This window comes from Cinclus cinclus, chromosome 2 (genome assembly GCF_963662255.1).
Source record: "Cinclus cinclus chromosome 2, bCinCin1.1, whole genome shotgun sequence".
NCBI classification, from domain to species: domain Eukaryota; kingdom Metazoa; phylum Chordata; class Aves; order Passeriformes; family Cinclidae; genus Cinclus; species Cinclus cinclus.
Window position 1 is genome coordinate 88,544,302 of NC_085047.1, and position 25,150 is coordinate 88,569,451.

Below are 25,150 nucleotides of genomic sequence, written 5' to 3' on the forward strand. Positions count from 1 at the left end.
ATTTCCAAGAGCCAGAGACTTTGCCTCCAGTAGTGAAGAAAGCACTTCGGATTTTACCAACTGTTACCTGGAAGTCTTCGATTTCTGCTGCTCCACAAAAGAAGTTCTGGAAATACATGCGGTACCATATGCCAATCGAAACTCCTAAGAGGCTGGAAAATAGCAGCCTCAAGGGCTTATCCCAAAGGTTATTCAGACTGGTATACTGATATACTGATAGGAGAAATTCCCCAGGGGAATGACATCAGGCTCAAGAATGGTAACAGGATTGTCAAAGACTTTTTCTGTATTGTCTGACCACTGTCAGCTGTCACTACAGCCAGCAACAGCTGGCTCTGAAACAGTCAGAAGGACTGAAGTGTGACAGTGCACAGCAAAACTGTGCCACTGCACACAACTGTAAATGTTTAAAGATTAATTATCTTTCCTAAGTTAATATTTCATTACCATTTTTATTATATTTATTATACTGTTTTGCTCTAATTTTGAGACATACAATGTTCTTTGCACTGTATTCCTTTCTGGAATGTTTAACACTTGTTTTCTAGAAAAAGATTAATAAAAGGGAACACCAGAGGAAGCTTGCAGATTAATTTTCTGATTCAGTCCAGTGGGACAAATACAAATTCTTCAAATGAGTTACCTTCTCCAGTGGGAAGAAAATACCATGAGAAACTGCTACAGCTGGGTATGCCAAAGGGATTCAGAAAAGAAGGACCATTGTGTAGGCTTATCCCAGGTATCTCCATCCTTCCTTTAATGATGGGAGGAATTCTGCCAGTTGTGAAACATTTCACACTTAGGGACACCTGCACCTGATCACTGCTGATCCTGTCTGGTGCTGGTCACTCAATGCCCACTGAACCTCTTGGCATTATGGGTGTGTTGAAGGTGTAAATCAAAGCCCTGATTGTCACAGCTAGTAGACTTGCAGGGACTCTAAGTCTTTCCTTTGCAGTCCTCTGTTTGCCAACTCTCCAGAGTTCATACCACTTATTCTCAAACTATCTTGTAGTCTGTGTGTGTATGTCTATAGCTGAGTGAAATGCAATGGTCAGTATTAAGCAATCTGTGGTGTAGCTTCTGCTCTGTTGTTCTGCTCACTTCATTTGGGCTTCAAGTTAACTAATCCTTGTTTTCTAATGCTAATTGGATATATCATCCCTCAGATTCCTTGTTGGAAAAGGATTCCAATAAATACTGCTATTAACAGGACCAGTATACTGGAAAAAGAGAACTCTCTTGCAAGCAGGCTGAGCATTATTTACCCAGTGCTATATCATGTTCAAAGCTTTTGTAGGAGGACTGCTGTTGCCGTGAGGCTGTCAGAAGATAGTGCTTCATGTCCAAACAGAACATCAAAGGGTAATGGCTGTACCACAGAAAATTTAGATGTTGCAGTTCCACCTGAATTGGAGATTTGGAACAGATCATTATAATTTTTGGATGCAAATTTACCAGTTTTGTTTTGCATTATAGGCCATCATAGTTGTACACACTGGATCCCTTCCACAGAAAGTCATGGGAAAGATATTCTCCATCCATGAAGGGACATTCAGTCTGTGAATTCTGATTCAGTTGGTTTGAAGAAATCCCCTCCCAAGCACATGCAGTGTGATTTCAGGGTCCTCAGAGCTAGTTGTGTTGGGGTGTCATATCTGTTCTCACCATCTGCACTGTCTTCTAACACAATCAAATCATTGATGAATTTGAATAATTTGTCAGTAAATTAAATGCACTCCGTTCTAAGATAAGCAATGCAAGTTTTAGAAGCTTCTAATCAACAGTACTATGTTCGCACACCCTGTTATCCTTACACTAAACATGGTAGTTTTTGTGGAGGAGAAAATATGCCGGTGTTTCAAAAAAACGATCCGTAAGAGCAGTTGGAGGAGGATAATGTGTTTGTCCAGTAAATGCCTTACTGATATGAGTAAAACAAATGCCAAACACAAGACAACTCAAGATACAATTTCAGGTAGGTGGCTTGACTCAGACCTTCTTCTTTCTGTTGATATTACCTGCTAAATTACATGCAGGTGTTTAAGAGGGGGGAGCCCCCGTTCCAAACGAGGCTGTAATTTTCGCGGTCCCCCAGCAGATGTCCCTGCCCCGAGCCCCGCACAGTGCCTGTATTTACACTCCGAGTGGTTTTGTTACCAGCGAGACAGGACCAGGGAGTCGTGCCAGGTGCGGTGCCCCAGGTGCCACTTGCGCTGGGGAGCGAGGGCAAGAGAGGAAGGCACGAAGCAGCCTCTCCTGCCACCACCTCTTCTAAACGATGCTATTCCCTCGTGCTGTGCTTGCTGCCTGAACGGTGAGCATTGAAAGTGTTGGGGTTTTTTTTTTTTTTTTGTTTTTGTTTTGTTTTGTTTTTTTTTACAGTGGAGAAATCAGAGAGGCTGCGTAAATAATGTAGTTCGAAAAGTCTTTTTGTTCCTCAACAGAGTTGATGTCGTGGCCAAGGTTTTTCTGGGTCAGAGGGACCTGCACAACCGGTATCTTCATACAAACTCCAGGTCCGTCTGCAGTGTGAGGAATGGGACAGGCACATAAGGATTATAAAATGGCCTCTAAAAGGCAAATGGAAGAGCACTGAGGAAGACCTGGCTGTGGGCAGTGTGAATCAGCAGAAGTGACTGTGCACACCTTCATGCACCCACTGTATGCTAAATCTGTAATAAAATTGTCACAGCCCCAGACATGGACTTTGCCATGGTTGCACATGCAAAGCTTTCCAACCTGCTGCTGTTGCTGTTGAGTGTGGTATCCTGTTCTGCTGCTGCTTATGGAGATGAGCCCAGCCTGGGCAAAAGGTCCTTGCTTCACTATGAACATGATTCCAGTGGTGTTGACTCTTCTCAAGACACGAGGCTGCATGTTTTCACACTGGACTATGACTATGTGCAAATTCCCTGTGAAGTTACCCTTTGGATCCTCCTTGCCTCTTTTGCAAAAATAGGTAAGTAGAAAATGTGATCTTGGGTTCTCCTAACTTGGAAAGAAGTTAACCAAGTAACTTCTATTCATTTTGTAGCTGGGATTGATTTTACAGCATCTGTCCTCAAAAGAACAGGTGTGTTCAATAGCACAGCAATGCCAGAATTCCACCTTAGAATGATTCCATCTTACTTAAGTTAACATATGACCTCTAGCCTTCATGTCTCTTGGGCTGTGAATAGCAAATAGCAACAGAGCTCCCTGACACAGTGCTGTCCATTCATTTTCTTGGTCCTTATAGACCACAAGATACTGGAATTTGCAACCTGACACAGCTGTAGAAATCAGTTACACCAGACTGAGACTTCAAGTGTATTGAATTTTCAGGAGAAAGTGTAAGGCATTCCTCCTTTGTATGAATAAAAGGAAACTGTTTCCCTCTGAGTCTTTGTTTTACATATTTTCTCCTTAAAGCTGGTGTGGACAGTAATACCTGGGAGAGAGAATGGGAGTCTCTGAGGGTGTGGATCATCACAGGTGTAGGCTAAGTATCTTTTGAATACATAGTCATGCATTTAGCTTCTATTAGAGCTCCATGTGGGTATCTGAAAAGGGAAAGGCAATGCAGGGAGCAGTAATTGAAGTAGGAACTGTAATTAACATAGCAAAAAAGGCTCATTGTGTCTTACACATTTTCATGGCTGGGCTGAAATTATTTTGACCATTTAGAATTGATGCAGGGATACCAAATAAATGAAGATGGTAACAATGTGAAGAGTTGCCCACAAAAAAAAAATCTCCCTTTTCTTTTGGTCTTTCTGTGGGATTTTCAAACTTTTCTTTAGAACAAGCTGGTAGGTGAGACTGGTGTTTTTCTGGAGGTGGCCTGAAGATAAACATTTTTTCTGTCATAGTCACCCAACTGATAAAAATCATTACCACTTTCATTTACCAGTTTCATTACAGCTGATGCCCTCAGTCAGATTCCAAAAAATGTCTTCACTGGTAACATAACAACCAAAATTTTCACAAATAAAATTTGTTATGGCATCAGCAAAGTGTTTTAATAGTAAACATATTTACCAAATTCTTAATTTATTAACCGTAAAAACACAGGACTTGACATATGGCACATCTACACAATATTCTTGTTTTGAACACGAAATAGATACTTTAGAAGACCTGTATGATGCCTGCCAGGTGGACCTGTTACTTTAACTGTGAGTTTTCAAATAATATTATTTTTGATGAAAAGTGTGGAACTGTTAATTTTAAATATATTTGGAAGAAAGAGATAGTCTGAATAATCTGGTTACCTAGGGAAGAAGGCTTCCAAACTCTAAGAGTTTTCAGTGTTTTCTTCAGGTATTATCTTCTTTCTGGGTTTCAAGATTTAAGGGTGGGAAACAGTTCCAAGATCTTGAAAGGCAAAACAATCCCTTTATCTGTAAGACTGGCAGAAAACTTGAAAATGATTTTTTAAATTAAAAAGCAGATGAGTAGAGTTATGATATAAACGTGCCCCTTAGTTAAAAAAAAAAAAAGGTAATGTCCTAAAAAAATTATTTAAACTTCCATAAAAATATTTTTATGTTCCTTTGCTTTTGACGACTGATAACTCGAGAGTCACAGAAATACTGTCATGGCAGAACCTTCTGGAGCTGCAAGATGAAGGCTGACCTAGCTTCAAGCACGGAGTCACAGACATTGGATTTAAAAGTTTCTTAGTCAGCCTCATTCTCATTCTTGTAAATTATAAAAAATCCTGACATTTTTTAGTACAGGCATATCTCATTCACAGTATGATCACACAGTTCCTTGTATGTAGCAGGTGGTCAGTAAAGATTTTTGGAGAAAATTTTCTTTCCAAATTTTGGAGGATCATTTAAAGAGGTTTCTGCCTTCCCAGAAGTGGAGCTTAAACTCAGACATGCTTGCTTAGAAATCAGGAGCTGGGCAGCAGGAAGAGAAGAAATTAATGGTCAAACTCTTGCCCTGCTTTAGTGATACAAACATGGGAATGTTTAGTTTTGGTGGGAACTACTGCCTGTTTTTACCTTCATAATCCTTAGAGCAAAAGCCTTCTGTCTGAAGACAAAGTGTCCAAACAGAGGCGAGACAATTGTCTGACATCAGGTTAATTTAAACTTGAATAATCACCCAATGTTTTATTCAAGGTTTCCACATCTTTCACCGATTACCAAGACTCATGCCTGAAAGCTGCATCCTGATTGCCATTGGAGCACTAGTAGGAGCAATCATCTTTGTTTCCCATCACAAATCTCCACCAGTGATGAACACTAGTATTTACTTCTTGTATCTCCTTCCACCTATTGTTCTGGAGGAGGGTTATTTCATGCCAACTCGACCATTTTTTGAAAACCTTGGATCCATTCTGTGGTGGTCTGTTCTGGGATCTCTGCTAAATTCATTTGGGATTGGCCTCTCCCTCTATGGAGTCTGCCAGATCGAAGCCTTTGGCCTGACTGACCTGAACCTGCTGCAGAACTTGCTCTTTGGCAGCATGATTTCAGCAGTGGACCCCGTGGCAGCTCTGGTAGTTTTTGAAGAAGCCTCTGTTAATGAGCAGCTATACATGATGATTTTTGGAGAGTCATTGCTAAATGATGGCATAACTGTGGTGAGTTCCTTTCTGCTCCTTGTCTTCCCCTCTTTGGACTCTTGTTGCTTGTAGGGTTACTGGGTACAGGACACGAACAGCTCAAAAGGAGATCCTAATATATTATTTATTTTATTAATATTCCACTCAATTAAACGCAAGGGATTTTAGTGTATGCAAAAATTATATCTTATATTACCTCTTTTCAAAACGTGTTTTAGAGTTGCTGGAAGAGGGAAACATACACATACATGTGAGATGTGCTCTTGCATTCACTGAAGTGACTGGATAAGCTACAGCTGATTTTCCTGGTCAGATCAGTGTAGGACCTTGGAATATTCTTGACGTTGTGCAAGCAAATAAATAGAAAACTGTACTGCTTCAGGACTGAAGACAGCAAGGGTAGAAATACATGAGACCCTGCTTTGTCATATACCTGAGAAAGTCCTCTGGGGGGTGGGGGGGAGAATGCAAACCAGATGTGGATAACCTCTGGAGACCACACTCTGTCCTCCAGCCCCTTCCAGAAATTTCACCAGAGACCTTAGACAGGAATTCCAAATGCCACTCAGAACTTTGCATAACTCTGTTTCTATCAGTAAAAATATTGACATCTGACAAATGTTTGCCTTTTTTTGGCTGTCTTGTCATAAATACCCAGAAACAATGTTTCCTGAATAAGGGACATTTGCTTGGTTGCTTGTGCTTTGTTGTTGGTTTTTTGTTTGCAATAGAAAAGTATTTTTACAAAGCTCCTTTCACTAATATTTTCCCCCTTATCTCATTAGTTCTGCTAAAATTGGAGCAAACTGAACTTGTAGCTCTAAGTAGATGTGACAAGAACATTTAAAACATGTTTTTCAAGGAACAAATTTCAAGCCGGAAATTTATTGCTCAGTAACCAACAGGACTGCTCATGTGGTACAAGTTAACAGCAGGTTAAGGAATTCTACTAGATAAGATCTTTACAGAATTTAAATCACAGGAATCTAAAACACATAAAAATTATTCAGATACTGCTATACACCAGCCCACTTTGGACTTGTAAAATCTGTACAGAGTTCATTGCTGAAAGGCTTCACGGGAGAAGTGCAGCTTATGAGCACTGAGTAAAGAAAAAGGAACAAAGTAACTTCTTGCAGTCACAACCTAATGATCATAAATCCTTCCTCTGGGTGATCGGAGATACAGGGCTGATGTAGAACTAAGGGGCGTTACTTAATTTACATTCAAACTACTTGGGTGCTACCGTTGTATCAGAAAAATCCCCAGTGCATCTATCTCTTACACTTGTCATTTTGGTTCCTTTAAATACTGACCTCAAAAATGTAATAACTCTTTTTCACACTGGAAGAGCTTGTTTCATGATTTTTTTTTTTTTTATGGTGTCTCTACCTTGTCTTTCCTTTTCTCCCAGCTATTTATCATGTGGATCTAACTCCTGATGATATTTACCTGAGCTTTCAGTCAGGATCCTGTTATGGTATGAATGTGCAGGGACAGAAAACCTCTTAAAACAGTGGACTTAGGCACTGCTCAGCAGCACTGGGTGTGTTAGTAAATGAGATGAAAGAGCTGTACATGGGGTATGTTGGGTGCAGCACTGAGAGTTCCCATTGCCCCACACGCTCTCATTTTTGGGGCTCATCTCAGAGCAGCGGCATTGCCACCAGTTTGTCAGTTCCTGCTATTGCATCTCTGCATCAACCACCATTCATCCCCTTTCTGGACATTTGAGCTTTCAAAATCTCTACCTGGCTTCATGCTTAAGGAAACTAAAATATTTGCCACCTGAATAGAGTCCAGTAGGTGACTTTCTCCTCTCTGATATCCCACTTACTTTGTGCCAAGACTTTAAAACTATTTATCTTGGGTGTCTTCTCTTAGCATTTCATTCTCTTTCTTTAACAGTTTCATTTGAGTTAACGCTAAGTGTTTAAAAAAGATAATATCACCAAGATATATTAATCATACATATTTTTTTATTGTTCAAATACAGATATCACCTGGTTCTCTCCAGCTTGCTTATCAGCTTAAACATTTTTTTCCCCAGCAGGAAAAACTGGTATGAGTTTTGTTGAACTTGTGTATTACATTTGGGGCAACAATAGCTCTGTCTCCTTTATTTAGTTCGGTATATAAAAAGATATTACAAAATAGTAGAATTATAACTATAATCTAGAAGTTATGACTTCCCTTTAAGAGGGTGGGAGAAAAGTGAATGATTTGGTCTTTTCACCCATTGATACCTTTTCTTATTTTTGTTGGTAGAGCCATATCTCTGGATGGAAAAAGAAGGCCCCGAGTTCTGTTAATTGCTTCTTTCCCCAGTTATTTCTGAGTGGGCTGTTAGCATCACAATAGTTCAGACAACAACAGGGCTGGACCTACAATACATAATACATTAGTGGAATTTCAAAATTTTTTATTCCTTTGTACAGGAATTTTTTTATTCCTGTTCAAAAAAATTGTAAATCCAGTGTAGATCGCCTGAACTCAGGTGGAATACCCTGATTTTTCTGTGAAGTGTTTCAGCCATCTGAAGCTCTGCTCCCACACATACACAGACAATTTTGTTTCTAAACAGGAGCTGAGAAGCAGTATGCATCAGAAAATGGAATATTCCCTGACTGCTTCATCTCTGAGGCTTGATTTTAGAAATACTGAGAACACCTATATATCATATTGTATACAAAATTAGTGGCACTAGCTGTATTCTCTAATGAAACCCTCTCTTTTTGTATGCAGCAAAACAGTTAAATCTAATACCTGTTGAAGACCTATATAATTTTTTTTTTTTTATTTGAGGAGATTTGAAATTGCCTCTTTGGTGTCACTGAGAAAGACTATGGCCACTGCTTTGGACGCTAGAAAGGAGGATAGAGAGATTCTCTGCTCCTGCTGTAAAAGTTGTTCCACTGTGCTTGTAGTAAAACCAGTTACAGCATTCAGAAGGAATTAGCAGGATGGTAAGAAAGAATTACCAAGACAGCCTGTGTTGGTGGTTAAAGCAGTCACTTGAAAATCTCTTCTTCCAATGCTTCTGATGTGGATGCTAAGTGCAGTAATTGGACATAGACACCTGGAGCATGGAGCAGTCCCTGGGGAATCCCATGTGGCAAGTGTCATGATTTCTGTTCCTTTCCCTGTTTCTAAGACCTGCCCAGGGATACAAAATCCTCCCCAAACAACCCAAAACATGATGTTCTCAGAGTTGCTACGTGAGACCACTATCAATCCATCCCTTCTTTTTATGTGAAGAAAAGCCTCCTAATCTGATCCAGGCTTTCCTAACACATAAAGAATTGCAGTAACTGATTTACTGGCATGAACACTGCAAGGTAACTTAGCCAAGCCTTACTTACATGACACAGTGCAGGTTGTGGTACAGAATTGTTTACTCCCACAAAGCAGGTTACTGGAAAAAAAAAACAAAACAGAAATTATGTCATATTTCCATAACATTCATTTTTATGCCAAATTAGTTAAATCATATAGGTACTTCGGGAACTAGAAAAGTGAAAAAAATTCTTAAGTCATTTGCTGAGAATCTTCATTGTCAGCATAGAATCATGCTGTGGTATCATTTATAAGGAATCACAAGTCTTAGGAAGAGGTCAAAATCTATAACAAAGGGAAATGGAGAGAAAACAGGCTCTGAAATTAGAAGCTATAATGTCGGTGGGGTGCTTACTGTGAAGATGTGAACCCCTCTTTTTCCTTATCTGCCACTGAAGAGGCAAATTTCATACAGTGGCTTTAGAAAAAAGTTCTAGGTATTTTCTTAAATGAAATATTTTGTTTGGCTTTGTCTGTCTCCCAGAAATATTAGCACTGAGCCTCCTGGAGACCAGACCGTGTGACAGCTCAAGGTTATATATCCCCAGCAGCAATTTAAGATTAGATAGTAGCTGAGCAGTAATTATTATCCTAATGAGCTTGACTCTTCTACTTGGAAATACCTGCTTTAGTCTTCTTAATAACCTTCTGGAATTAAGTAGATGAAGCAGAAAGACCAAAGAAAACCTTAAAATTCAAATGACTTTGGTCTATTTATTGTTTTTGAACTAATGCTTTAGTGCAACTGCTTTGGAGATCTGGTGCCTTTAGCTGTTTCCCAAATTCTCTTCAAAATTGAAAGGTGACTTTCATGTGTTACACACTCACTGTAAACAGATCTGACAGGACTTAATATTAACTGATTGTCAGCAACCTCCAAGGCCTTTTTATTACTGCACTACTCTGGAAATTTTCTATTAGTTTCTAAAAGATGAATGAAAGTGGAATACACTGAAAATTTTTCATTAACAGTTTCTGCAGAATATAAATTATTGATAATAGAAGTTTGGTAAAATTTTCTGCTCCAAGATATTGTTTTTATAGATCAAATTTTATAATACATAATATAAAATTATAATTTGCATTAAATTGAATCTTTCTTCTAATCTGATATTTTCTTTTAAGTTTTGTAATTTCAAGCTTTCTAGTCAATATGTGTATATGTGCAGGGTCTTTAGAACATTTAGAGTGTCACAGTATTTGGTTCGTACTTTGAGACTGAGGAGATAGTTGAGTGGCATCAAACTCCAAATATATAATGTTAGAGAGGTTTTTTTTACCTAGCTAGAGACAATATGAAAGTAAGGCTACCACCGCCTTGCCTTGCCTTGGCTTGCCTGTTTTGTGATTTTTATGTGTCAAGTGCTATTAAAAAAAATTGTAACATTCCCATGTCTATCTAATGAAGTTTGTCTAGTCTACTGACTTATCCTGTAGACAAACTAAAGGGGATTTAAATCAAAGGTGTCCCCTGCCCCAGCCTGAGTCAGAAGGAGGACTTGGAGGGCAGAGTCTGAGGTTTTTAAGGTACCTGGCTGGGCTTGTAACCTCTGCTACAAAGACCAAAAACCATCAAGCAAACAAAAAAAAGAGTGATTTAAAATTATTCTTATATTTTTATTAATATTATTGTAATATTGTTATTATTGTAATATTACTGTATTTTTATTATTAATTGATTATTCAGTGGAATGTGTTCCTCCAGTAATTTGCTTCTGTTCCACAGCTATTTACCCTTCTTTATTTTGCTCTTTTTCAGGACACCTAACAGACTCTTATTTCTAAGACTTGTTAAAAACCAGCTGAGATTTCCATTGTTACTTTGCTGGTCGGTCTTATCAATCCCAGAAAAAGCAATTTCTGGGAAACACAGACACTTATACACACACCTATTGTTTCACCTATGAAATGAGTAAGCCTGCCAGGTTCAGAAAGATGCCTCACTGCTGTCTTCTTATTTTCACGTGTAGGTTTTGTATAACATCTTCATCGCCTTCACCCAGATGCACAGGTATGAAGAAATTGAATCCATCGATGTCTTTGCTGGCTTTGCTCGTTTCTTCGTGGTGGGGCTGGGTGGAGTCTTGTTTGGCATTGTATTTGGATTTTTCTCAGCATTCATGACTCGTTTCACCCACAACGTCTCTTCAATTGAACCCCTGCTGGTCTTCATGTTCAGCTACCTCTCATACTTGTCTGCTGAAACCCTTTACATCTCTGGCATTTTGGCGTGAGTATTCCTTACGGCTTTTTGGATGATATCTTTGAGGAACTAGCATTGTTTTGTGGTGGTTCGCTTAAGGCTGGTTCAACACAGGTATTCAGTCTCTGGCTTAGAGAGGCAGTGCACAGCTTCTTAGAGATCAGTAAAATGTAACTAGGAAAAGCAAACCCACAGTCAGTATAGGCGCAGATATGTTACCGAGGAGTGTTGGCAAAAGTACTGCAATTTGTGGGTCAAGTGGCCACTAGCTGTCTGCTGTTTCTGATAAGATCAGCAGCAGGAAACAATGATTTGATAATGTATCAGTTCATCTGTATTTATTTCTAAGCAGCTTCACCATCAGATTATGAGACAGACATAAAGCAGTGGTATGGAAAACATAAGAAAGGATGATGAAGGAGTCTGACACCAAAGGAGGCTTCAACCATTAGCACTTTATTGTTCTTCAGTACAACCTTTTATACCATTCATCCTACATGCATTACACCTGTGTGCCCTGTCCCCCCCTTTTTGGTCAGTACACCTCAGCATCCCATGTTTCTTTACCTTCAATACTGTTCACCTGTCCTACAGAGTTGTAGCCCATTAGGGATGAGGCTTAGCTGCAGTCCCCTTCCCAGTCACCACTAACTGTGCGTCTACATTTCCCCCTTTTATTTTCTTTTAAATAAATTCCATATCTATCCTTCTACAGGGCCCTTGCAGAAGAGATAGCAAACGTGGTGCAAGTATCCCTTGTGTAGATTCCACTAATTCTGGAATGTGTTTGTGTACTGACCTTGATTCATCCCCCAAACCTACATCACATATCATCAAAGTTTATATACTTGTACTTATGGCATAGTAACAAGCACCATCAAAGTCTTTATACTTTTGCTTGTGGAATTAACTTTCACACCTACGCCTACAGAATATTGACAAAGATTAATGGCTATAATTCACAAACGCAACATCTGTGTTTCACCAGCAAATAAACACATTGTATCGAATAATAGAAATATTCTGTCTCTAACTCCCACTGCTGCTTTAGTAAATGCTCTTTCAGTTCTTCTATCTGCTGAAGCAATGTCTCTGCTTGCTGCTTCTCTCCCTCATTTTTTTTTCAATGCTTCCCTGTGGTGCAGTTTTGTACTTGTTTTCATAACTCCCGTCCCTAGCTGTGAGGGCAAGGCTGTTCCCAGTCTTCAGTAATTGATACAACTGCAATTTATCAGGGGTGAGACTGCCTTCAGCACTGTCTCTATCCATCTTCCTACAAAAGCACATCTGAATTCTTTGTGAATATCAGCTCTAACACAATTTACTAGGATTACATTACATTTGAACAGTATCACTGGGATTGAAACTGGGCAAAAAAGAGAACATCACGTACACATGCATACTTATAGTAACGTATATGAATATTGACATTCATATTTTTTTGTGGTCAGGATAGCTTGATACTGCTGTAATGGTGGGGACATGTTCCTCAAAGAATGTGATGGCATGGGTGCCTGCTGCACCCACCCACCTGCTGTGGGATAGATTCTTGACTGGAAAAAATGCAGAAAGGCTGAGAAGTGGAAGAAGGGAAGAGGATGACAGCAGGAAAGGAGCTGGAAGAGAAAGGAAGGAATAGGGATGGAAGTGAGATACTTAAGGGGAAAGCTGCTGGGAAGTGACTTTGAAGGATACCACACCAAACAACCCATTTGCAGGGTAAAGAATAAAGAGATGGAGACCTCATGTTGCTAAATGCTGCAGCTGGAGCTGCTGGCTGCCATAGGTTCAGTGCACAGCTGGTGGGTAGCAGCAGCTTTGCATGGCCTATACTGGCTTTGAGCTTTCATGATGTGTCTTGGAGGTCTCATGTTCCAGAAAGTGCTTCCCTTTATAGAGGGCAAACCTGTTTAAATACAAACATATGGCTACTGATGTCCAGAATGGTGTGGGTTGGGACATTTGAAGGCCATCTAGTGCAATTCCCTGGCAATGAGCAGGGTCATCTTCAGCTAGATCAGGTTGCTCAGAACCCTGTCCAAACTGGCCTTGAATGTTTCCACAGGTGGGACATCTTCCACCATTCTGGGCAACCCATTACAGCTTCACCACTCTCATTGTAAGAGTTTTTCCTTGTATCTAGTCTAAACCTACCTAAACCTCTTAATTTAAAACTATTATCCCCTGTCATATTGCAGTAGGTGCTACTGAGAAGTTTGTCCCCATCTTTCTTATAGATCTCTTTTAAATGCCAAAATATTTAAATAAAGTGTTCCTAAAACCTACTCTTCTCCAGGCTGGGTTATTCAGCTTCAGAGCAAAATTGCCTTTATAAAATCAATCTTTGCAGGATGGCCCTGGGAAGCAATATTTGAATATTTAAATGTATTAAATGAGTAGTTAGACTGGATATAGATTATCTTGAGCAATTAGACAAAGCAGATGAGTCTTGTACTATGTTTTATATACCCAATACCTATGATCAGATTGAGGTGACTGGCAACTTTAGTTGAGCAGGATTAAATCTACTGTGCAGGCAACAGTAATACCATATGGACCCTTTCCTACCTGCACTGCCCAGAGTACTGTTTCCCCACCTATTGCTTGCAGTAGACTACATAGCTCTTTATTTCTTTCACTTCTTATTTTAATTGGAGTTCTGAAATTATTAGTAATATAAGAATGTTAATATAAGTAGGATTTATTATTCTTACTGCTTCATTAAGGAAATTATTGTTTGTTTTTGAGACAGGAACTTTTTGTCACCTTTCTGAATTATTGAGGATTCATTCATTTTTCACTTGGATCATGAAAGTCTATTATGTATGTGTATCTGAAAGACAACAGTATTAATCATTAATGCCTAATGGCCTTGTCTTGGAGTGTCCTTGGACATGCTAAATGACTCAGCTCCACCAAGATACCCTTGAGATTTCTTCAGAGGAAATTAAGTGAACTGAAACTAGAGGAAGGTTATTTAATGAGCAGTCATCATTCTCTGAATTCACAAGTTGGGAAAAATGTCATTACAAGAAACCCCCAAAGACTAAAATCTTATCAGTAGAAACTAGATAGGTGATGGAATATGTTACTAGCACAGCACTCAATCTGTGTGTTACCCATGGAAAATGGGAGGGGGGAGCAGGGAATCTCCTTCAGTAGGGCTGATTGGAGACTGCTGCTCCATGTGATTGTCACCAGCATCGGTGCTGGGTGGCTGCTGGTGCCTCTGATGCAGGCTCTAGTCTTTATTAACAGTGAAGAAGTGGAAAAGAATCCCTTTGCTTCCTCAGGCATGTTCCCCACACCCTAAGTAACTAAAGGGGAAGGACCCCTCTGTAGGATAATTTAATTTTCTTCTGCTGTGCCCCAATGGGCTGCTGTGGTTGGAGAGTCCTGAACTTTGCCCTGGGACTGCTGACCTGCCAGCCAGCCAGGGAGCCATGGGAGCTGTGGCCCTGGCATGGTACTACCATGATCTGCCACTGCCATGTCAAGGGAGAATATCACCAAGAGGCAGGTTATGTCTCTCTAACTGATCCACCTGTAGGCTGGTACAAAATCAACCTGCCTACTATTTGAGACAAATATTTGGTGCTTGGTGGCTTCATGTTAGGTGTTCAGGATAAAATGGACTTTGAACTGGTATGTGATATCCTCACTTCCTTGTCAGAAAGGCTGACTAGTTCCCTTCCTTTGTCCTGTATGTAAAACAGATTTGTTTACAAACCTGAATTATGATAGTTTTCTATCTAATAAAATAGCAAATGTTACTGAAGAAGGAAAATACTTCTTGCTATGATGAAGGTCAGAATTTGGTGATGGAGACTGGAGGTAATGATGGCTGATGTCCTTAACTGAAAAGAAGAGCAGGTTGTAGTTGATCTCTGATGTTTTTCTTGATACAGGATGACAGCATGTGCAGTGACAATGAAAAAATACGTGGAGGAGAATGTTTCCCAGAATTCTTATACCACGATAAAATATTTCATGAAAATGTTAAGCAGCATCAGTGAGACCTTGATTTTTGTGTTCATGGGAGTGTCTACGGTAGGGAAAAACCATGAATGGAACTGGGCCTTCATTTGCTTCACTCTGCTCTTCTGCCTCATTTGGCGGACACTGAGTAAGTCAGCTTTTGCAGACAATCTTCTATGCACCCCTGAGAAAAACTCTTTGGTACAAAGCTCTTTTAGAAAAGTCTGTGGGGACTGGAACAATTGGTTTAACAACAATTTTACTAGGTTTATATTAGTGACAAGCAAGTTTCAGAAATCTACACACAGAGAAATAGGGGGGAAAAAAGCCCCACACAAATCTGAAGCACAGACTTTGTTTAGGTGAAAATGGAATTTTTTAAAGCAAATGAATATATTATCATGATTATGCTTATAGAGATGTTTACATCTTAATTTACTAGATGCCCCTCAGGTAAGTGGGCCTCATAATGATTTCACCACACACTGTCATTAACTTATGAATTAGGTAATGTGCATCATCACACTTCCAGTGCTACAAAACTACAGGTCCTGGGCCGGGAGTGCTGGAGGCATAGAAAAAGAGGGAAGGTGGGAATTAACACTAATAGATAACTGAACAAGAACTTATACCACATGTGGCCCGACAGCATTATGCTACTACTCCTCACAAGTCAAGTTTAAAGTTTCAAACTTCTAAAAAGTAGTGCCCATATGAAATTACCCCATTTTTGCACATGGTATGTCCCATTCCTGCAAAGGTCTCCCACTCACCTGTGAGACTGCAATTCCTCTAACATGGGCAGGACAGTTTGTAGATAATGTCAGATGAGTTGTGGGACACAGCTTCTCATCTTCTCCTAATGTCCAGGATGGGTTGAAAGGAATGATGAAAAGAGGGAAGGAATAAGAGGGTTGGTGGTTGGTGTTCTGGAGGTGGTACCAAAAAGAAAGTAATTTCATATTTTCTTGCTATATCTGTGGCCTCTAAATTATTAAATTTTGAAATATCCTTCCAGTTAGGACAAGAAGGGTGTTCTCCTAATATAAAAGCTATTCTCCAGCCACATGTCCATCCTTCTCTCAGACACCAAGGGGAGTGCTAGAGCTTTCCAGAAGAAGGCTAAAATATTTTCTGCTAAATTTGTGTGTTAAAATGATATCATCATTTTCTCTGAGGCTTGAATAAAGTAAAGAGAAGTGTCCTGAGGGTGATACCTCACATAGGCTGTTTCAGTCTGAGTACCTGATGTCTAGCATAGTTATAAGTAGCCAGAAAAGGTCTTGCATAAAGTAGGATCCAGCAACCTACATTAGAAGATACTGCTACTGGCTTTACCTCTAATAATCTGAGTGTGTCAGTGATAGCTGTGTAAAGTAACACCAGTAATTATCAGCATTTGTCAGTAATTTAACAGTTTACACATAGAACATAGGGTACATATTTGTTATGGAAGATGAAGATTGACTAAATCAAACAAATTGCTTAAAGTACTCTATAAAGACAAGTTGCAGTCTTTACACAGCCATAGATTGTATTATTATTTTTGAATTTTATTAAAAGTAAAATGAAGTTTGAGAAATAAAGAATTAGAGACACAATAAGCCTGAGGATTAAAAATTAGTGTCTTCCAGTGAACCTGTCCACAGGACTTGTTGGTAAAGCACTGTTCAAACACTTTAGGCAGATACTGTGTGGAAACTGGGAAACATTGCAAGGGAAGACACAGTGAAAACTCATCCAGTTATTTTTCTTATCTTCAGAACACTTTGGAGGAAACTATGTAGCATAAATATAGGAAGCTAATAGTTTCCCATAATCTCTCTCTTAAACTGTATTAATGAATTTAAATCCTGAAGCCATTAGTAACCACTGCGTTTTATAGGAGATATTTCACACATGCCAAGTTTAGCAGTTGGTCAAAGAGAAGCAACAAGAAACCGAAACTGAAAAAAACGTAGGCTGTCAGCAGTTCCCCAAGCCAAGGCATTGTTTTGCTTTTAATATTTAATATTTCCTTTTTCTCCTTGATTAATAATAGCTGTGGGTTTTTTTTCCCCTCTTCCTAGGTGTATTTGCTCTCTTCTACATCAGTAACAAGTTCCGAACATATCCCTTCACCTTCAAAGATCAACTCATTATTTCTTACAGTGGCCTCCGAGGAGCCAGCAGCTTTTCTCTTGCATTCTTACTTCCAAGGAATCTTTTCCCCAGAAAAAACCTATTCATCACTGCAACTCTTGTGGTTATATATTTCACTGTGTTCATCCAAGTACGTATATTTCTTAATGGATAACTTTCATGTAAAAGAGGTGACTGAAAGCTTCATAGAGAAAATTGCATTGAATTCACTCAGGCTAGGAAAAGTTATTTCATTTTAGGGCCAGATTTAGCACTGCACTGTGTAATTAGCCTTTCTAGGGCTTTTAGGTAATGCAAAAATTCTGCATTGAAAGCATGCATCTTCTAAAATATTCAGGGAAGAGGGAGCTTGGTGTCCAAAATTGCTTATGTTCATTCCACATGCATTTCCTGGCACTTCCAATTTAAAAAGTATTTTAACTTTACATTTCAGCACTCATTCATTCTTCATTGGTGATGTATCTCAAACTGACCAGAAAACAATATGTCTGTTCTGTGACAGATTTTGAATTTTATACTTTGTCTGTCTAGAGACCAAATGAAAATATTTTTAAATCCTTTGCAAAAGAATATTAATAAAAAATAAAGTGAAAAAGTCACATTTGTTAAGTATAGGTGTCTGCTTTAGATATTTGAATTATCACACCTGACTTACTGCTATACTGGGAAGAACTGAAACTTCTAGAGAACCTGCATCCCATATTTTGCATTTTCCAATACCACAGTCTCAGATCCTCTAGGGTGCAAATTGGGCACTATGCACTTGTGATAAATAAGGCACTTACATTCCACCAGAATGTGTTCAGAAAAAAACAGTTTGTTTCTATTTCCCCTTTTAAAATGGTTTTCTGTAGCAATACAGTAAAGAAATGGGAAAAAACTGCAAACCATTTCTAAGTGAAAAACCGCTGGAATGTTTAATTCTGAAAATGTTCAAGTAAATTGTTTCAAGATTTTAAGACCTCATAAAGATAATATTTTCTTTCAAATGACTCCTCTTTTGAAGATGATCATCAATGAGTCAGTTACTTTACATAGTTAGAATACACCAATAAATAGAATCTCACTTAAAAAAAACCCTCTTTAAAAAAAGTTTTTGATTTTTAATTCTCTTCTGTAGCTTTCCATACAAATAATGGTTAATTTCTGTGCTAAGGCACAGCTTTCCTAACTGATTAAAATTATCCCCTTTTGCTTTCTTTCTATTTTTGTCTAAAAGATAATTAACAATTCAAATAATTATTCCAAATGCAGGGAATCACAATTGGACCATTGGTCAGATATCTGGATGTTAAAAAGACGAACAAAAAGGAATCTATCAATGAAGAAATTCATGTGCGAGTAAGTTTTTTATATCAGTAACTGGTATCCCAAAAAGAAAAGAACAGGTATTCTAAAAGAGCTGGAAAGAGGGAAGCACTTGGAAACCTGGCATTCAGTGGATTTGGATGCTCAATGCTTTTAAGAATGTAGGGCAGTACCCTTAGACATAACTTTCTAAGAAACTGTGTCTCATTTATATTAATATTTACTATCATATTAGACTATCATTCATGGTGTGGTGGGTCCCTTATTTATTGGTACTTTGACCATGGGAGGTCAGAAACAGAAAGGTAATGTTTACAAAAGGCACTCACCCTCCTTCCTTGCCGGATTAGTCAGAAACATTTGTTGCCATCTTTTGACCAGTTATAGACACTGAAAGCTTAAAATTGTCTTTAATCCAGTTTTATTGAACTGAATCGAACCATCGCACTGCAAACTTAGTTTCATGTTATTCTGAGTAGTGATCTTTTCTCCTCTCAAACATTTACTTCAGTTCCCAAATTACTATTATATAAAATAACAGAAAGTTGCTCAATCTCATTTACCGTTATAGAAAAGGTATGTACATTCTTTCATTTCACAACAGGGAATACTTCTGAAATTAACAGAAACACTGTGCCTTAAAATGAAGCACAGGCAGTGATGTAAGCTGTAGAGGCATCTGAACTGATTTTGAATTTAAAGTGAATTTAATTCTTACTACCTGAACCTTTGCACTTAACCTTGATGAGAACTTGCTTTTAAAAACACCCCTTATGTCTGTAAGAATTGGCCTTTTTCTGTCTCTAGTGTGCTAAAAATGCACAAAAAATGACTGAAAGTAATAGAAGTTAGCAGTGACCAGTCTCATGTCATTCTGCAAAATCCTCAGAGAATTTACCTGTCAAGGTGAAGGTGTTGGTATGTGGCCCAGTGCCTCTCCCAGGAAGGTCACACATGAGGAGGGGAAACTTGAAGGGGAAACAGAACCAAGAATTTATTTTTTGGGTTCAGTAGACAAAGAGGACCCAACAACTTTTTGTCTTCATCAAAATGCTGCCACTGCAGCCAAGCTGCCACAGTGGCATCTTTGCCTTGATTTTTAGAGAAATGTAGGTGCTTTCAGAATTAACTTATATGCTGCAATAAAAAAAAAATAATCTCAAAATCGTGTCAACATGTGCATATTTGTGGTAGCATTCTTTTTTCATAATGGCCACTTAAAAGGTTTCCATGTTTTTTTCTGTAGTTGATGGATCACTTGAAGGCTGGCATTGAGGACATATGTGGACATTGGAGTCATTATCAGCTGAGAGATAAGTAAGTATCTCTTCTTGCAGTCTAATATAATAAAATAACCCATCTATAATGTAAAATACGGTGGGTAAATAGAACAGGAAATCGAACTGCTGGGCTCATGTGCCATATCTCTTTTTAGAAACTGAACTCCTGAGTAACTTTTAACTCTTGAGAGTGCAATGCTCATACATTACCTGCTAAACTGGATTTGCACAAGCAGAAAATAAGCCTTCAAAAAGAAAAACATAGCATGAGAACTCATACTGCAGACATCAGTCTGTGCATAGACCTTTGTACAAATCTAAGGTCCCAGAAAACGCTTTTTTAACTCTGGATTTAGAATGTAAGCTGCACATGGTGCCAGTGCTTCACTAACTTTTGCTGTGAGCCTCCACAGCAAATAGGACCCCTTGCTGGTAGTAGAGAATCACTAATAATCAGTCACCTGTCCTTACAGATCTTTGCATTCAGCAACACCTAAAATAAGAGTACTGAAGGGAATGTTTGAATTTAAGTAGCCAGTAGCATAAGCAGATACTCTCAAGCTAGTCTTTACTCAGAAATGCAGGGCCTGCATTGTCCCTTCCATAAGGAGGATGAGGTGGTTTTGTGAAGCTTTGTGGCTCTTTCAGGCTCTGCCCAGAAGAGATGAATCTGCTGTTGCCTTTCCCTTTTCCCTAAGGGAGTCCTGTGGACATGTAGCTCACCATCACAGCATGTGAAGTAGGGAAAAGACTGATTTTTCTTTTCCCCAAGCATCTCATCGTGATGCTGTGGGCTAAAACTTATCCCTAGTTATGCCTAGGCTTCTGAGCTGGAATCCTGTCCGACCTTTCAGTATTGGACTCCAGTAATCCAGCCAAGGGTGTCTGCTGGGACACATGGCAAGTCCTTTCATGACTGGGCTTCTCCCTATGGAAACCAGAAATTCAGAGTGAGAAGAGGATGACTAGTTTGCATCCAATTCTTGTCCCAGTGGGGAGTAATGATCTAATGTACTAGGGCATACCCAGAAGCTAAAATATCCCTCTTGCCTTTGAGTACTGAGATAGCTTTAGGACACCCATATGCTGGGACCACACCACTGTCTGTGCAGTCAATGAAGTGAACAAATCTCTGTTGGAGGAGTAAATCCATTGAAATAGCTGCGTTTACACATATCTGTGAGTAAATGTTATCCCTTTGTCTCACACCTACCTGATAGCTCTGAAGAGAGAATTTTGCCCAAACTAACCATAAATGTAGTGTTTTGGTTCATGGACAGATTCAAAAACCACACCGTGTCTGAAGACATTTGATATAAGATTTATTAAAAAGTATTCCCTAAACTTTTGTATTCAACTTTATAGTTGTTTATCAGAATTAATTACCTAAGCAATGACAATCCAGAAGGCTTTCTGTTACACAGAAAAACATAAAGAGCTCTAATCCCCGTGCACAGATTTGCCTACCTTCCTCTGCTATTAATGAATAAAAAATGGCCTTTGCTAAGGAAAAAAAGATACAAATCCTGTAGTGCTTTTCCCAGCATTGTGGAGCACCTTACCTTGCTGTGGTAAATTGTTCCTTTGAAAGAAACGGAACTGTTGCTCTGCTGAAGATCTGCTGTTCTGCTAAATGTCTTCCTGAAAGCATGTACCTGTTCCAAGGCCCCCACACACATTCACATTGAAATTATGCCACACATTAGCAATATTTTACAATCTGCATCATGCAAGCACATAGTATTTTGGGGTCCTTTCAATTTCTCTGTTATTCAGAATACAAAGAAATGTATTTTCTCTGCTCTAATTGTCAGGATTCAAAATTATCAGCAATGTAATGGGCCCTAACTACTGTAACTGCTGGGCCACTTAGAGCCTCATTGGTGGCTGGCTGAATAGGCCAGGATTACAGTAAGAACAGCTGCTGCTGTTATGCCCTACTATAATGCAACATTTGTACAAAAGCATGGAGACTGGCCGTATTCTTTTCTGACAAATGTGGCAGTGTAATATGCAAACATACACGCAGCCCTCTTTTTTTGCTCTGATTGCAGCTTGTTTCTTTCTTTTGTCTAGCGGGCTCTGCAATCTCTGTGGACCAGCAGACTATGCCAAATATCCCCCTAAAGGTCTCTGCTCACCAGGCCTTCAGGAGTCCACAGGTGCTTTTAATTTGTATTCAGTTTCCACCACTGAATTGTAGATATATGCATTTGAATGAAGATCAGCTTGTACTACAAAAATGAAAACGTATTTACTTCTCTACACTTTGATTTTGGTATCTCTTTTGCAGATTCAAGAAGTTTGACAATAAGTATTTGAAGAAAATTTTAATTCGGGAACACCAGCCGAAATCCAGCCTTGTGTCATTGTACAAAAAGATGGAGATAAAATTGGCCATCGAGATGGCTGAGAGTGGCATGAAAATTTCAAAATCATTCACTACTTCTTTACAGTGAGTACCAACCTCCTGACCCTTTGCAGAGTAGGGACAGGAGGACAGGGACAAAAATGAGCAAGTACTCAAGGTATTCCATGACTTAATTGAAATGTAAGAAAAAAAGAAGACAGTTATGACAAGAGAAGGTGCAATTTGGTGTTCATCATATTTGTGCTTTGCTCAGAGAGAGAAAATTAAAATAATGGACATTTCCTCTGTTTCTTTTCCATGATGGGCAGTCCTGAAGAGGAATCATGAATCAGGTACAGAAGCCACTCTGCTAGCTTTGAACCCCAGTAGTGGCTCAAGACAGATGTACTTATCACTGACCTGGCCGATGGGTTTTCTTAATCTGTGTGAGGTGCTGAGAGACCTGCAGGATGTCTTTATGGGTCCTGACTCAGTTTTCCCAATAATGAATTTTTGCTGAGAGCAGATTTCTTCATAGCATTTGCAATTTTTGCTGCTCCAGTTTGCCATCCCTCATGCTTGCCATATTTTGGTACTGCCAAAACAAATGCATTTGTCCAGTTAAATATTGAGAGCAGCCTGCCAAGAAGGACTTGAGGACACTTGTAGTGGAAGTGCTGGACATGAACTGTCAGTGTGCACTTGCTGCCCAGAAAGAAAACCATATCCTGCATCAAAAGTTGCCTGGCCAGCAGTTGAGGGAGGGGATTCTCCCCTGCTACTCTGCCCTTGTGAGACCCTGCAGTGCTGTGTCCATCTCTAGGGTCCTCAGTACAGGAAAGACATGGACCTGTTAGAGCTGGTCCAGAGGAGTGCCACAAAGATGATCAGAAGGCTGAAGAACCTCTCCTAGGAGACAGAGGAGGCTCTGAGAACACTTTTTTGCAGCTTTTAGCATTAGTATTAAAGAGGGCTTACAAGAAAGATGGGGACAGACTTTCTAGTAGGCTTGTAGCTGTAGGACTAGGAGAAGGTAGATTCAAACTAGGTGCAAGAACTCTCTTATGACAAGGGTGGTGAAACTCTGGAAGAGGTTTCTCTGGGAGGAGGGAGATGCCTCATCCCAGGAAACACTCAGGGTTGGGTGTGATGGGGCTCTGAGCAGCCTGACGGAGTTGAGGATGTCCCTTGCTCACTGTGGGGGGTTGGAACCAGATGCAAGCCATTCTATGATTCTGTCAAACAGTAACGCAACTCAGCATCAGAGACCAGAGAACAAAACAGGTGGAATCTCCAGAGGGAACAGAGGGAACTACCCTCTAGGAGAAAAGTTGCACAAATCTTCCATCCTGCATAATGTAATTGATATGCATGTATTTATCTTTGCTTTGCAACACACTGTCCAGAGTACAGGTATTGCTGCAGGCACTTACCTCTGTAATTTCTTTCCTGGGTTCTTGCTGGCCATTGTTGCTGCTATTGCCTGCTCTTTCCTGTTGCATCATTAAATCACTCCCCGTTTTGCAGGAGCCTCTGGTAAGGTCCAGGATATTACCTTTTTTGAATGATGATCTCTGCCAATAGCAGAAAAACCAAATATAAACTGGATATTAAATTGAAATATTTCTTGAAACTCTGGCTTAATCACATCAAGATCAATCTGCTTTCTTGTACTGATGTCAGCATGCAGTGTAAGACCTAGCCTGTTTCTCTCTAAATTATTCTTTGCTGAATGGATGATATTAAAAAAGACTGCATGTATGTCAGGCTCCTTTCTGCTGTAATCCTTTAACCATTCTGAGCCAAGAGTAAATGCGCATGGTTGTTAGACAATTCATGGCAATAAAACCACATCCCTCTTCATTTCCTGAGGGAATGAGAAAATAAGACAAATTGCTCCAGCATAGTTCAGAAATTTTCTCCTGAGCTGAGAATTTAGATTGAAAAATATTCTTTAATAAACAGCTGATATGATGGACTAATTTTTGCCGTCTCTACTCTGGTTATAATTGAATTTTACTGTGCATGATCCTCTGATGAGAAAGCCTTTTTAAAAATGAAGTGTCAACTTCAGAAAAACAGCCTGTGGCTCAAAACCATTCTGTTCTTGCAGGCTGAGAGAGTGTTCTAGGAAAATACACGTTTTCCCACCTCTGTTCATTGGTGTCTGCTGTTGAGCACTGCAAGAGACAAGATATTGAGCTAGTTTGTGGATTTTTGGTCTCAGCCATTACAGCAGTTCTTGCTGTCTTTCCACATAGCAAATAAATGAACCTGTGTAAAAGGTTTCTAAATGTATTTGTAAATTGATTGCTGCTATTGATTCAGTGTGTGCCTAAGGTCCCTGTCTACAGTGAAGATACAAAACTCTGGCCATGAACAAGAGGAGAATTGAAATAAAATTCCCATTTTATGGCATGTGAATCATTATTAGCAGTGTCAGAATAGTGAGAAAACTCTTACTCACACTTCTGGTCAGTCTTTGCAGCCTTTATGCACACAAGGAGATTTACTTTATAAGAGTCAAAGCAGATCTCCGATGCTGTGAATTAGAGAATGATATTCATGCTGGTGTGATTCCTGCAGGTGGAGTGGGTGACCAATTTACAGTAAGTATTTCCAGTGTGGAGTGATAAAATTTGCCCATGTATTATGCAACAAAGAATCCACATTATTAGCCTTCTAAATAAGGATGGAAATGACAAAAGTGGAGTCTAGGACATATTATCAAAAGTGTAGGTTTATGGCTGCTTATTTGTAGGAAATATGACCATTAGAAAAATGGCTTGGTACTGACTTTACTTAATGCTGACTTCATATTGTTGCAATATTGACTTTGGTAAATCTTAGAATGTATCCGTATGGTACAGGTCCGAACCAACTGTTGTGTTGTCATTTGTGGTGGTACAGTTCTGAGAAAGTTGTGCCAAATAATGTTATTCCCTCACAGGATGAGTGAAGATTAATGAAGAGTTTACAAAGTTCAAAAC

General features: G+C 39.3%; 1 protein-coding gene across 1 annotated transcript in view; it reads left to right on the forward strand.

The window, feature by feature from the left end:
- Window positions 1–1,897: 1,897 nt before the first annotated feature.
- Window positions 1,898–25,150, forward strand: part of SLC9A4 (solute carrier family 9 member A4) — a 32,623-nt gene continuing 9,370 nt past the window's right edge. The window contains exons 1-8 of the mRNA XM_062515046.1: window positions 1,898–2,962; window positions 5,118–5,581; window positions 10,870–11,129; window positions 15,011–15,228; window positions 17,150–17,352; window positions 18,477–18,563; window positions 19,777–19,847; window positions 22,104–22,265. Of these exons, the coding sequence (XP_062371030.1) occupies window positions 2,704–2,962; window positions 5,118–5,581; window positions 10,870–11,129; window positions 15,011–15,228; window positions 17,150–17,352; window positions 18,477–18,563; window positions 19,777–19,847; window positions 22,104–22,265 (1,724 nt within the window). The 5' untranslated portion in view covers window positions 1,898–2,703. The remainder of the gene's footprint in view (window positions 2,963–5,117; window positions 5,582–10,869; window positions 11,130–15,010; window positions 15,229–17,149; window positions 17,353–18,476; window positions 18,564–19,776; window positions 19,848–22,103; window positions 22,266–25,150) is intronic.